Below are 12501 nucleotides of genomic sequence, written 5' to 3'. Positions count from 1 at the left end.
AGACGAATGATTGCTGGCTCTTGCCTGGTGGGAGAGCTTGTTCACTGATCACTGTAATAATTGATTGGTTATAGGGAACCGTGAATGTTGAGATCATTCGTTTGGTGTTTAGTGCTGGTAATAAGAAACATTGATCCATAGCGGTGCATGTTGTATCAGAGATGTGCTGATCAATTTCATTAATCTGTGATGGGATGCGTGTCTGGAGGTGTAGGGGGTCGGTAGTCTTGATTTCGGCCTCTGATTTGGAGGTTCCAGTTAACAGTTACCCTTAACAACTGGCTCCAGGTCAGATGTAGTTTGATGGACAGAAAGTAAGTGGACCCTGGTTTAGGGAGTGGGGTGTAGGAGAGGATGGGGGTGGTACAATGTAAGATCATGCTCTTGCAGGCTGAGCTGGGGGTGTGTGGGGGGGGTGCAGGGGGTTGCAGGGGGTGGGATTTGAGATGGGAGGTGGGGGGCGGGGCCCTGACCACCGCTCGGTGCTGGTTACCTCGTCAGGGGAAGAGGAGGGAGGGGGGGCCTGGGTGTCAGGGGTGTCCGGCTGAGGACTACAGGCCCCAACATCCACCTTGAGGGGAGAGAAGGTGACATCATCACAAAGCGCCTGCGAGTGAAGGGTAACCTGGGCAACGTGGACCCCAAGCAGGGGCCACAGTGAAGTAGGAATATATGATGAGAGACAGTAATTTGGTGTTCTGTTGTTGACTCCCCTCTAACTTATAATAGGGGTACCATGTCTTCAGTTGTATAGCTATCCCATTTTCCAAGAAAAATAAATAGCTTGCATCTAGCATACAGTGCCTTGTAAAAGTATTCAGACCCCTTGGATTCCTCTTGGATATATTGTGTTACATAGTGGGATTCATTTAAATGTCATATTTTGTCAATAATATACACAAAATACTGTGTAATGACAAAGTGGATAAGTAAAAAAACATTCTTCTGAATACAAAATGTAATAACAGAAATATAGTTGTTGCATAAGTGTTTGGTCCTTTTGTTTAGGCAAGCCTAAATTAGTTCAGGGGTCAAATTTGGCTTAACAAATCACATAAAAAGTTACATGGATTCACTTTGTGTGAAATAATAGGTTTGGTAGAGGGGTAACAAATAGGGCTGTCGCCAACAACAACATAAAAACATTTTGTTTTTTTAAATTGTCGACCGGAAGTAGTCTATTCTTTGAAACAATCGATTGGTCGAAATTTTAAAACAAGTATTTTTTGCATTATATAGACACACCCAATGTTCCCTCTAAGCTGCATGCTGTGCACAGTAGCCCAAGACTGCCGCGCAGCTCCTCCGGGACTGCCGCGCAGAAATACCAGCCCACAGAGAGAAGCACAAAATTAAACTTCACTTTCTAGAGCAGTGGTCACCAATAGGTCGATCGCGATTGACTGGTCGATCTCCAAGGCATTTCTAGTCGATCGCCAAACATTTCTGTAAAAAAAACAACGATAAAGCCTTGTTTTCCTCTTTTTTTTGTATTTGTCTCAGGCTGTTGGCGATAGATGCACCCGATTTAGCTGCCCTGCGCCAGGTGGGCGAACTGTTGCCATTTTGAACCATTTAATGTGTCTGAAGGTACAAACTCAGCCTTTCCAGCGGGCCAGAGAGCATATCAAGTGCACTATAGGTCTACCGCTGGCCAATCGGATGGCTCAGATGACCGTGTCTACAGTAACGTAACAGGCATAAAATAAATCTACAGTAAAATTGATACTGTGATATTTCAAAACGTTTAAAACCATGACAGGAGAGAGACTGTCAACGAATACAGCAAAGAGCTGCTGTTTGTAGGAGTTCATGTTCTTACTCAGCACTGTCAACACTTTGTATTTAACACTTTTATAAACCATAAAATGCGCATTCTTCCTATTTCCACTCAGCGCTACAACAAGCACTGCAGCAGTAATGAACGAGTAGGAAAGTGTATCTATAGGATTGCATTATTATTATTATTAACAGCTTGGGTCTTTTTTTAATATCGAGGAATATTTAACTTTTTCTATCCATAGGAGTAACAACATGAATCTGTGGATGAGGCAGAAATAATGCGGTGCGACTCAAGTTTCGCCATTAGCTGGAAGACAGTGTGACTTTTTGGTCAGTAGAGGAAAGGAAGAGCGGAGGGATGTTGAGAAGTGGACCCTCAGTCTGCTGCTCTCTCCCTCTGCTGAGACTGACCATCAGATGCAGGCACCATCAGCCCAGTAAAATAAAAATAAAAAGCGAATTATTTAAATGCTTACTCAGCTGTGCTTCACAAGTAATACAACATCAAATCTATTACTGGTGTGATCATATTAACTTTTCAAATGATCTTACGTTACAGCCTTATTCTAAAATTGATTGAATAAAGCATTTTCCACCAAGATGCTCGGCCAAATGGAGTTTGCCAAAAGGCACCAAAAGGACTCTCGAACAATGAGAAACAAGATTCTCTGTTCAGATGAAATCAAGATTGAACTATTTGGCCTGAATAACAAGCATCACATTACAGCCAGGCACTGCACATCACCTGGCCAAAACCATCCCTATGGTGAAGCACGGTGGTGGCAGCATCATGCTGTGGGGATGTTTTTCAGCGGCAGGGAGTGGGAGATTAGTCAGGATCGAGAAAGCTGAAAAGGAGCTAAGTACTGAGAGATCCTTGATGAAAACCTGCTCCAGGACGCTCAGGACCTCAGACTGGGGAGAAGGATCACCTTCCAAAAGGACAATGACCCTAAGCACACAGCCAAGACAATGCAGGAGTGGCTTCGGGACAAGTCTCTGAATGTCCTTGAGTGGGCTAGCCAGAGCCCGGACTTGAACCTGATCTAACATCTCTGAAGAGTCCTGCAAATAGCTGTGTAGCAATGCTCCCCATCCAACCTGACAGAGCTTGAGAGGATCTGTAGAGACGAATGGGAGTAAAAGTGATACTTCAGTTTAATTTGCAAACATTTCTAAAAACCTGTTTCTGCTTTGTCATTATGGGGTATTGTGTGTAGATTGTTTTTTTTCCCTCACCAATTGAATCCACTTTAGAATAAGGCAGTAATGTAACAAAATGTGGGAAAAGTGAATACTTTCTGAATGCACTGTATATGGATCTGTACCATTTACTTTGAACTGGACTGTGTTTACAGCATGAGTGGTCGTGAGTTGATGTGCTTGTTTTGAGATCAAAGTGAGAGCTGCAGGTAGCCACGTGTGCACAGTTTGTTCATATCCTTTGCTAGTTACTGAGTTATTAGCCCAGTTATAGATCACTTGTAGTCAGCAATAGGGGAGTGATTGCTTCCTACAAGAGCACAAAATATGTACATTTCTAGACATCTTTGAAAAGCGAGTAAGGTAAAGAGCTTTTTTTTTGTCATAAACAGGTAGTGTTGTATTTTGAGACAGTCTTGAATAAGCTAAGAAACCAATAGGCAGAAGGTAGCATAATTTGTCTGATTCTCTGTAATAACGGTATAACAGAGCTCTGCTTTGTTTTTTTTTTGGCGCACGCTTTTTGCCCAGGCTGTACACACCACAATAGTCTCTCATTCACAATTTGACAAGCACATGATAATGCCTCGAATTTCACGGTGGCATCCCCTTTGTGGCAGTAATGCATGCTAAAAAATCCATGCCTTTTGTGGCTCGGAGTGCTGCGTTGCGCTCTTGTCCATGAGTGTGCGGCGCAATCTGAAGCGCCTCTCACTCACATGGCTTTCAGTCACTTGATCAGGTCTTTCTTACAGGCTTACAAGTGAAGACCGACACATCCGGGATGCAACTGCGCACGTCCTTTTCCAATTCCGAGGTGCATATTGAAGATAATAGAATAACTGTCCTCGTTTACTTTTCGTCAGCCAAAAAGATGAGCAGGCCTAACAAACGGCAAAAGCACTAGCCTATGGCACTAGCCTATGTCCCCCATAGTACAAAAGTCGACCTATTCTATTTTGTGTAATAAATAAATATTCCAAACATAGTCTTAGACAGTTGTGAGATGCGATAGATCCCACATTAATATAACCACTAGCATTAAAAAAATGTTTTTATGCAATGAGGCTGATGCAACGGATCAGAACGTTTAGCTTAAAATGTTGATAAATTATTAGGCTACTTCTTCACATTAACAGCGCAGCAATGCACACATACATGGTAGTAGGCTATAAGTGCTGAAAATGATCTTCCCCAGACTTGAAACTCACACGTTAGGCTCTACACCCCTTGTAAAGCAGATTAATGTGCATAACTTTAAGAAGTTATTTGGCCAGCCACTTTAGTTGCGATACAAACCTTTAAAATATATAGGCCTATGGGCTAGGCTACATGAGGTTTGCGACTATGATTAGAAAAAGTCATTGCTTCTTATGCTAGGAATCATTTACAAGTGATAATATATCATATCAGTAATAGGCCAATACTGTCACCCATCAGACTATTCTTGATTTAATATTGTCTTTACATATACTAAATAATACATGTGTGACATTTTGTTTTGATATAGAATAGACCATTATCACACACAGGGGCAGCGGGATTTTCTATAACATTTGCATTGATGTCAAAGTGATTAGAGGGACAATAGAGTGCTGAGTATCAGGCAGTTAGCAAGTTTGAAGGGCTACTAATGACCAAATCAAATCTAATTTTATTTGTCACATACACATGGTTAGCAGATGTTAGTGCGAGTGTAGCGAAATGCTTGTGCTTCTAGTTCCGACAATGCAGTAACCATCAGCAGCATCAGAGCTTGGAGAAGCCTAATTACCGTGACTAAATGGTCATGTGGAATTTGACTGCCTTCATGACTTGTGACCGCCGGTGGGGCGGTAATAGCCACCGCAACAGCCCTAGACACACCCTTTGTGTTTTAATAAAATCAACTATAAATTCACATTGAGCTTGTCTGATGCTTTAAGCCCACTGTTTGATGAAATAAGACACAAATGACTAAAGAGGGAGCCCGAGATTAAGATTTTTTTTTTTTTAAATTTAGCCTGACCTGACGATCCTCTTCCCACTCCTACTGGCTTTTGCAGATTCTGCCGTGACTGCAATCTTTCTCATGTGGAATGCCAATTTAATCTTACCATTTAGTACCATGCACACTATGTAAATATAGCCTATAAAGCCAACAAATAAACCACTGCAGCCTGCAGGTAGAAAATATTTGGATAAAATTAAATATCCTAAGGGAGAGAGCTGGAAAGAGTTTTTAAATTCATTGATGAACTATTGTCATTCTCAATGGATGTAAAAACAGACTTCGCTTGTTTGCTGTTTGAGGTGAGGAAAACATTACTTTGAGAAGCTCCACAGCTCATTACTGGTGGTTTGTTAAGCCAACCAGAAATACTATCAGATCCCAAAATTGGCATATTTAGGTAGCCTATAGGCCTACTTCTATGGGTAATCAACATTGACAGGAGTGCTCCAAACAAAAGACAATGACTAAATTGACAACTTGAAAGTGGAATGAAATGACCCAAAAAGTGTTTCTCACAAGTGTAGCATAGGTTGTGCACTCTGGAAACAACGTGTCCACTCCGACAATGCGAACAGCAAAAGACTGGAATAATATACTGAGAAATCAAGTTTATAAATTGCCTGGCTGGGCTAATGAGACACTGGATTGCGCAGTCAGATGGAAGAGTAAATAGGCATTTTAAAGTCATAGATTTAGCCAGTGGTAACTTGTGGAATAAACACCGGCTGGAATGTGGTTTTAACCAATCAGCATTCAGTATTAGAACCACCCGTTGTATAATGAATAATTATGCTGTGCATTATGTATTAAACCACCCAGACACCTCAAAGATAGTCAGTCATCCTTCTGAACTGAGCTGCAGGACAGGAAGGAAGCTGCTCAGGGAATGATACCACGAGGCCATTGGTGATTTTAAAACAGATACAATGTTCAATGACTGATGGGAGAAACCTGAGGATAGATCAACATTGTAGTGACTCCACAATAAATGACCTAAATGACAAGGGTGAAAAGAAGAACACAAACATACTAAATAAATATATTCCAAAACATGCATATTGTATGCAACAAGGCACTAAAGTAATAGTGGGAAAAAACATGGCAAACAAATACATGTTTTGGCCTTTGGGCAAATCCAACACCACACATCACTGAGTAACTGCCTCCTTATTTTCAAGCATGGTGGTGGCTGCATCATGGTATGAGTATGCTTGACATCAGCAAATACTGGGGAGTTTTTCCAGGATTAAAATAAAACGGGATGGAGCTAAGCACATGCAAAATCCTAAAGCAAAACCTGCTTCAGTCTGCTTTCCACTAGACACTGGGCGAGGAGGTCACCTTTCAGAAGGACAATAACCTACAACACAAGGCCAAATCTACACAGGAGTTACTTACCAAGAAGTCAGTGAATGTTCCTACTGTAAGTGGCCAAGTTTTTACTTAAATCTGCTAGAAATACTATGGCAAGACCTGAAAATTGCTGTCTAGCCATGACCCCCTACAGCTTGACAGAGCTTGAAGAATAATAGGCACATTTTGCACAATCCAGGTGTGTAAAGCTCCAAGGAGACTCAAAGCTGTAATGGCTGCCAAAGGGGATTCTAACATGTATGGGCTGAGGGAGCTGAATACTTATGCAATGACTATATTTTAGTTATTTTATTAATTTACAAAAAATAAATAATTTCTCTTCCACTTTGACATGAGTATTTTGTGTAGATTATTGACAACAAAATGGAAATTAAATACATTTTAATCCAACTTTGCAACAAAATTAAATCCAAGAGATGCGAATACTTTTGCAAGGCACTGTAGTTCCCATACACTCATACTCACATTCTATTGTATTTTTCAATACATACACAATCACACAATGTAACCCCCTGTCTTTTGCTGAGTCCTAAGACCAATATCTAAAAACAGGGATCATTTAAAACCCACAACCGTGCAGAAATAGTTAGGCAGCTGCTCTTCCTTCGTCATTTCAGAGGTTCGGATGGGTAGAATAATATTCATTAGATGAATAAAAGACTGAGGCCATCCCTCAATTCTGCACTCTGCTATCTCTTTCACTCAAAACGTCACACCACCATGGTATCGTTGGGAGCAGTGCATTGTGGTCTAGCTTGGCACAGAGGCCACTGTAGCAGGGAGGGACTAGTATAGAGTGATAAGAATTAGTAAGGGGTGAGTCACATGTAAAAGCAGAGTCGAAGAGACAAGGGAAGTATGATATAAAACCCAGAGGCAGACAGAGACATGAGGTTACACCACAATTATGATGATTTAAAAGACATTAGCTCCTATTTGAAATGAAATATTTTCTCACTGTGGATAAACATGTCATTACTTCTTCAGTGTGCTACCTGGTTCTGAGTGGTGTTGTTGGCTGGGGCAGCGAAGGCGTCAAAGAATGATAGGTCTGGGGCGTGGGCAGCTACTGGGGCAGCTACATGTCCTACATTTCCCCCTCCTCCTGGGAGCTGCAGACAGAAGAGAAGCGACAAAGGAGAGAGACAGAGAGAGAGACAAACATATTTACAAACAACCACATTTTACATCTTCAAGTTCTAAGCTCAAGTTATGGTTGATTTATAGAAGGTTGAGTGGCTAACCACCTGGGAGGCCACTGAAATGGTATAGTGAAACTAATTGAGTAGCCATACACTGATGAACAAAAATAAATCCTAATGAACTCTTTACTCAGCAGAAGTAGCCCTGTTTTGTATACACCTCCCCCCGAGATTGTAGCCTGGTGTACGGAGATAGAAACCACTTGCTTTAGAGACACAGTGAACTTTAGTCCTGCTGTTTTCACTGAAGAGAACAATAACAGCATGTGGATATCAGTTGTCAATGGGAATATTATGACCCTGTGTGGAACCAAAACTATCTAGGACAGCTGGGGAGGTAACTAATGGTCAAATAGCTGGTGGGAGTCTGCCCAATAGTAACAAACACGCACTTCCATCTTGTGAATAAAGAAAGTAAGCACTGGGCAGTTAGGGTGATGAGTTTTTACTGGTCCTCCAAATACACACACACACACACACACACACACACACACACACACACACACACACACACACACCGTGATCTGTTACTGCTGTGACTACTCTGTGCTGTTTGGAGTAAGACTAAACTGTTTAGCAGACCTCTCCTCTCTCTGCCATCGACTGACTGGACAGAACTCAAATCTCTGTCTTGGCTTTAAGAAGACCACAGTGACTCACCCCATACTGAAGTTAATACTGTATCACAGAAACACACTACTCAGAAGGGTCCCTACACCACTGCATTACATAAACATATTGATACAACCCCCAGTCCCGAAGGAGGTATATCCTGTCCTGGTTTCCCAAAAGCAGAGAAACTTGGCGAGTGCTGCCTTTTCCTTGACCCCTTTCCACAACCCTGAGCCCATTCCCATTGACAATCCCAGTAACACGACACAAGCTGCTTATCCATGTGTAGTAACACTGTAGGTACACTACTAACAGGTTCAGGCTACAAGGCGAATGCAACTGGTAAAAAAAGAAAAGTAAATTATACATAGAAGATTTTAAAAACGGTGAAACAATATATGAGAAGGAATAAGACATTGATATAAAGTATAAATGAAGCCAGTTCCATCGACAACACTCCAAGCCACTCCCTAACCTCAATGTAGTCTTCTGGCACTAGTCCAACCTCTCCTCTGGAATTCTGTGCTTCTATCCAGCCTCCTCCAACACCCTGAAACAAAACACACCAATAAGAGAGACTGTGATTGGCTTTGTGAGAAGAGAGTGTCATGATATGACGTGATTGGCTGATGACAGATTTGATGATGAAACAGTTAGTCACTGCAGTGACCTTTGAACTGCCGTTCCCGCATGATAGCAGTGACATCACGTTGGCTCATTATACTACAGAGAGGAGCTTTTAGTGTCTATGTGATCATGTGAGATATTGATCATGTGACTTTACAGGGCTGTAAACAGGACACAGAATATAGTTGAGCCAGCAAGACATGATACTTTTATACTCACATAAATGCACACAGAACTGATGATATGCATAGTGTGGTGTGAGGGGGAAAGATGAGAGAAAGTTAGATGGGGGGTAAGAGCGCGCACGAGAGAAAGGGGGTTTGAGAGAAAAAGACTGTATGAGGACAAAAATAGACACAGATAGAGAGATATGTGGAAGAGAAAGACAGCGATAGAAAAAGAGATGGGTAACGATAGGGATAGAAAAAGAGAAACGGGGTAATGAAGGGGGGGGGTCAGTCACGTGCTCACCTGATTGGTGATAGTGACTGTCTCTCCCTCTCTCACGGTCAGCTCGTTGTTTCCAGGCTCAGCAGTGAAGTCATACAAAACCTGTGCCTGAGAGAAACACAACAAGAGTCAACACAATCAGGGCCAGGCCAATCAGGCCAAACACAGACACACATCATCGCTTATCTGCTGAGGAGTGGAGTGAGGAAATCTCAACCTCAAACAAGCTGAACTGGTTCTGCTGCCAAGGACTTCTGCTGTGCGGACTCAACCTCAGCACCTGTATATACATCTCAAACAGAGCTTGAACCCTGATAGGCCCATTCCGACGGCCTCAACTCACCCTAGTGACTCAGTCCACTAGACCAGTGGTTCTCAAACTGTGTGTATGTGTGCGTGGGGGGGGTAGAATAGTAGAATGCACAAGGTGCAATTTCAAAAATTGGGTAGTGCATCATCAGTTCCTCTTGTCATGTCAGTCATTGCATACTTATATATTTGTAGATATTTATAACTTGTCAGAAATGTCCAGATCAACTAGCCCATGTTAATGTTATTTAGCTATGATGATTTGCCCATAGATTGTTGTAATGTTTGAGTCACTCAAACATCACATGAATACACATTAGACTTGGCAAAATGTGTAGTTAGCTTAAAAATGGAAACATTTTCTATGCACCCCATGACAAAATGTGTAGAATTAAAGGAAATAAGCTTTAAACCTACTAAATGTTCTCTCTGCCAACAAGAGGGGTGTGAACAGTTTGTGAGATAAACAGAGCTTGTGCCCATAGAAATAAGCGCGTGTGCAGGGGGGATCTGACTGTGGGAACAGTGTTCTTGACAAGGGGCTCCTTCAAGAAACAGTAACCCCCCCCAATTCCCTCTACGCCTCTCTAAGAGGGAAGTGAGAGAGAAACAAGTGATCATATCACTCCATGATTAACCTCTTTCACTTCTTCACTGATGCCATTTTTAGACAGCTCAGCTTGACCTCTACACAGATTGGTCTATTGGTAACCCCAAGGCTACAGCAGTAACTTCAAAGAACGTTGTAGCATTTCAGTATGAAAGGCCTCTGGGAGAGGTAGGAAGCCATAGCTAGGGCCAAGAGTTATTCCTGGTTAGGTCACATGGTCAGGGAAACCTCCTGGCCTATGCTATGTACAGAAGATAAAAGAGGGGATGAGAGTCTCGGACAGAAGAGGGAATGCTATTGTCATAATGGTGTAGAATTCACAGAGCTACGTCAGTGCTTGGGCAGCTAGCGTATCGATTAGACAGACTGAAGCAATGTCTGTGGGCAATTCCACGGTAACGCAATTAGACTGACTCAGTTTTTTTCACATTAAAATGTACAAAAAAAAAAAAAAACATTGATTCCAAAGTTCAACAACTTAATAACTTCAACAGAAAATGTAGAAAAATCATTGAGTGGAAGAACTGTGCCAATGCAAACTTTGGTAATGGAATTACGGGAAAATCTCCATCAGGTTTTAATGGGACCAGATTTTTTTATGTACTCTAAATTAAGATACAAAGATGTCTGCAGAAAGACTTGTGTGTTAGCAATGACATGGCACCTTGATTAAAAAATATATATATTTTGGTTATTGAACTACAGTAAAGTGAAGTGGATTTACACCCTGCAACAGAATTACGGTAACGGAATTACATCATGGGTCCCTGATGTGTAACTTTGGACATCACAGCCCAGTGCAGCGGAGCACAGGAGAGTACAGTGCAGTACGATACAATACAGTACAGCAGAGTAGGGTAGAGTTCAGTACAGTAAAGTAGAGCCTAGTTCAATACAGTCCAATATACTGTACTATACCACATTGGACTGTACTCTACTGTGCTCTCCTCACTATATTGTATTGTGGTGCCCTACTCACTATTGTACAGTACTCGACAGTGCTCTACTGACAGTATTGTACTCAATACTGTACTCTACTCACTGTCCAAACTTGTGAAACATACAGTACCAGTCAAACGTTTGGACACACCTACTCATTGAACGGTTTTTCTTTATTTTTACTATTTTCTACATTGTAGAATAATAGTGAAGACATCAAAACTATGAAATGACACATATGGAATCATGTTATTTATTTATTTATTTAACCTTTATTTAAAAAGGCAAGTCAGTTAAGAACAAATTCTTATTTACAATGACCCTAACCCTAACAACCCTGGGCCAATTGTGTGACACCCTATGGAACTCCCAATCTCGGGCCGGTTGTGATACAACCTGGAATCGAACCAGGGTCTGTAGTGACGCCCACACGTAGTAAACAAAAAAGTGTTAAATGAAAATATATTTTAGATTCTTCAAAGTAGCCACCCTTTGCCCTGATGACAGCTTTGCACACTTGTCATTCTCTCAACCAGCTTCACCTGGAATGCTTTTCCAACAGTCTTGAAGGAATTCCCACATATGCTGAGCACTTGTTGGCTGCTTTTCCTTCACTCTGCAGTACAACTCATTCCAAACTCTCTCAATTGGGTTGAGGTTGGGTGATAGTGGAGGCCAGGACATCTGATGCAGAGCTCCATCACCCTCCTTCTGCTCCATCACCCTCCTTCTTGGTCAAATAGCCCGTACATAGCCTGGAGGTGTGTTGGGTCATTGCGCTGTAGAAAAACAAATGATAGTCCCACTAAGTGCAAACCAGATGGGATGTTGTATTTCTGCAGAATGCTTTGGAGTCATGCAGGTTACGTGTGCCTTGAATTCTAAATAAATCACTGACAGTGTCACCAGCAAAGCACCCCCAAACCTCCTCCACCATGCTTCACGGTGGGAACCACACATGCAGAGATCATCCGTTCACCTACTCTGCGTCTCACAAAGACACAGTGGTTGGAACCCAAATTTGAGATTTTTTAGTCATCAGACCAAAGGACAGATTTCTACCGGTCTATGGTCCATTGCTAATGTTTCTTTGCCCAAGCAAGTCTCTTCTTATTGATGTCCTTAAGTAGTGGTTTCTTCGCAGCAATTCGACCATGAAGGCCTGATTCACTCAGTCTCCTCTGAACATTTGATGTTGAGATGTGTCTGTTTCCTCAATTCTGTGAAGCATTTATTTGGGCTGCAATTTCTGAGGCTGGTAACTCTAACAAACTTATCCTCTGCAGCAGAGGTAATTCTGGGTCTTCCTTTCCTGTGGTGGTCCTCATGAGAGCCAGTTTAATCATTGCACTTGAAAGCTTTTTGCGACTGCACTTGAAGAAACGTTCAAAGTTCTTGAA

The 12501-nt window shown here is 41.9% G+C and overlaps 1 protein-coding gene across 6 annotated transcripts in view; it reads right to left on the bottom strand.

Moving 5' to 3' along the window:
- The window catches only part of snx9b (sorting nexin 9b), a 28260-nt gene that overhangs the window by 10605 nt on the left and 5154 nt on the right, over window positions 1-12501 (bottom strand). For 4 of the 6 annotated variants that reach the window (XM_024405251.2, XM_024405252.2, XM_024405253.2 and 1 more), the window contains exons 2-5: window positions 9265-9351; window positions 8642-8716; window positions 7348-7464; window positions 494-571 (exon numbers count right to left, since the gene is read on the bottom strand). In XM_024405251.2, the coding sequence (XP_024261019.1) occupies window positions 494-571; window positions 7348-7464; window positions 8642-8716; window positions 9265-9351 (357 nt within the window). The remainder of the gene's footprint in view (window positions 1-493; window positions 572-7347; window positions 7465-8641; window positions 8717-9264; window positions 9352-12501) is intronic. The other 2 variants (XM_024405255.2, XM_024405256.2) reach the window with 1 other exon arrangement.

Source organism: Oncorhynchus tshawytscha, linkage group LG18 (genome assembly GCF_018296145.1).
Source record: "Oncorhynchus tshawytscha isolate Ot180627B linkage group LG18, Otsh_v2.0, whole genome shotgun sequence".
Lineage (NCBI taxonomy): Eukaryota > Metazoa > Chordata > Actinopteri > Salmoniformes > Salmonidae > Oncorhynchus > Oncorhynchus tshawytscha.
Note: the sequence above shows the minus strand (reverse complement) of the source record. Positions and strands in the feature narration are given on the sequence as shown.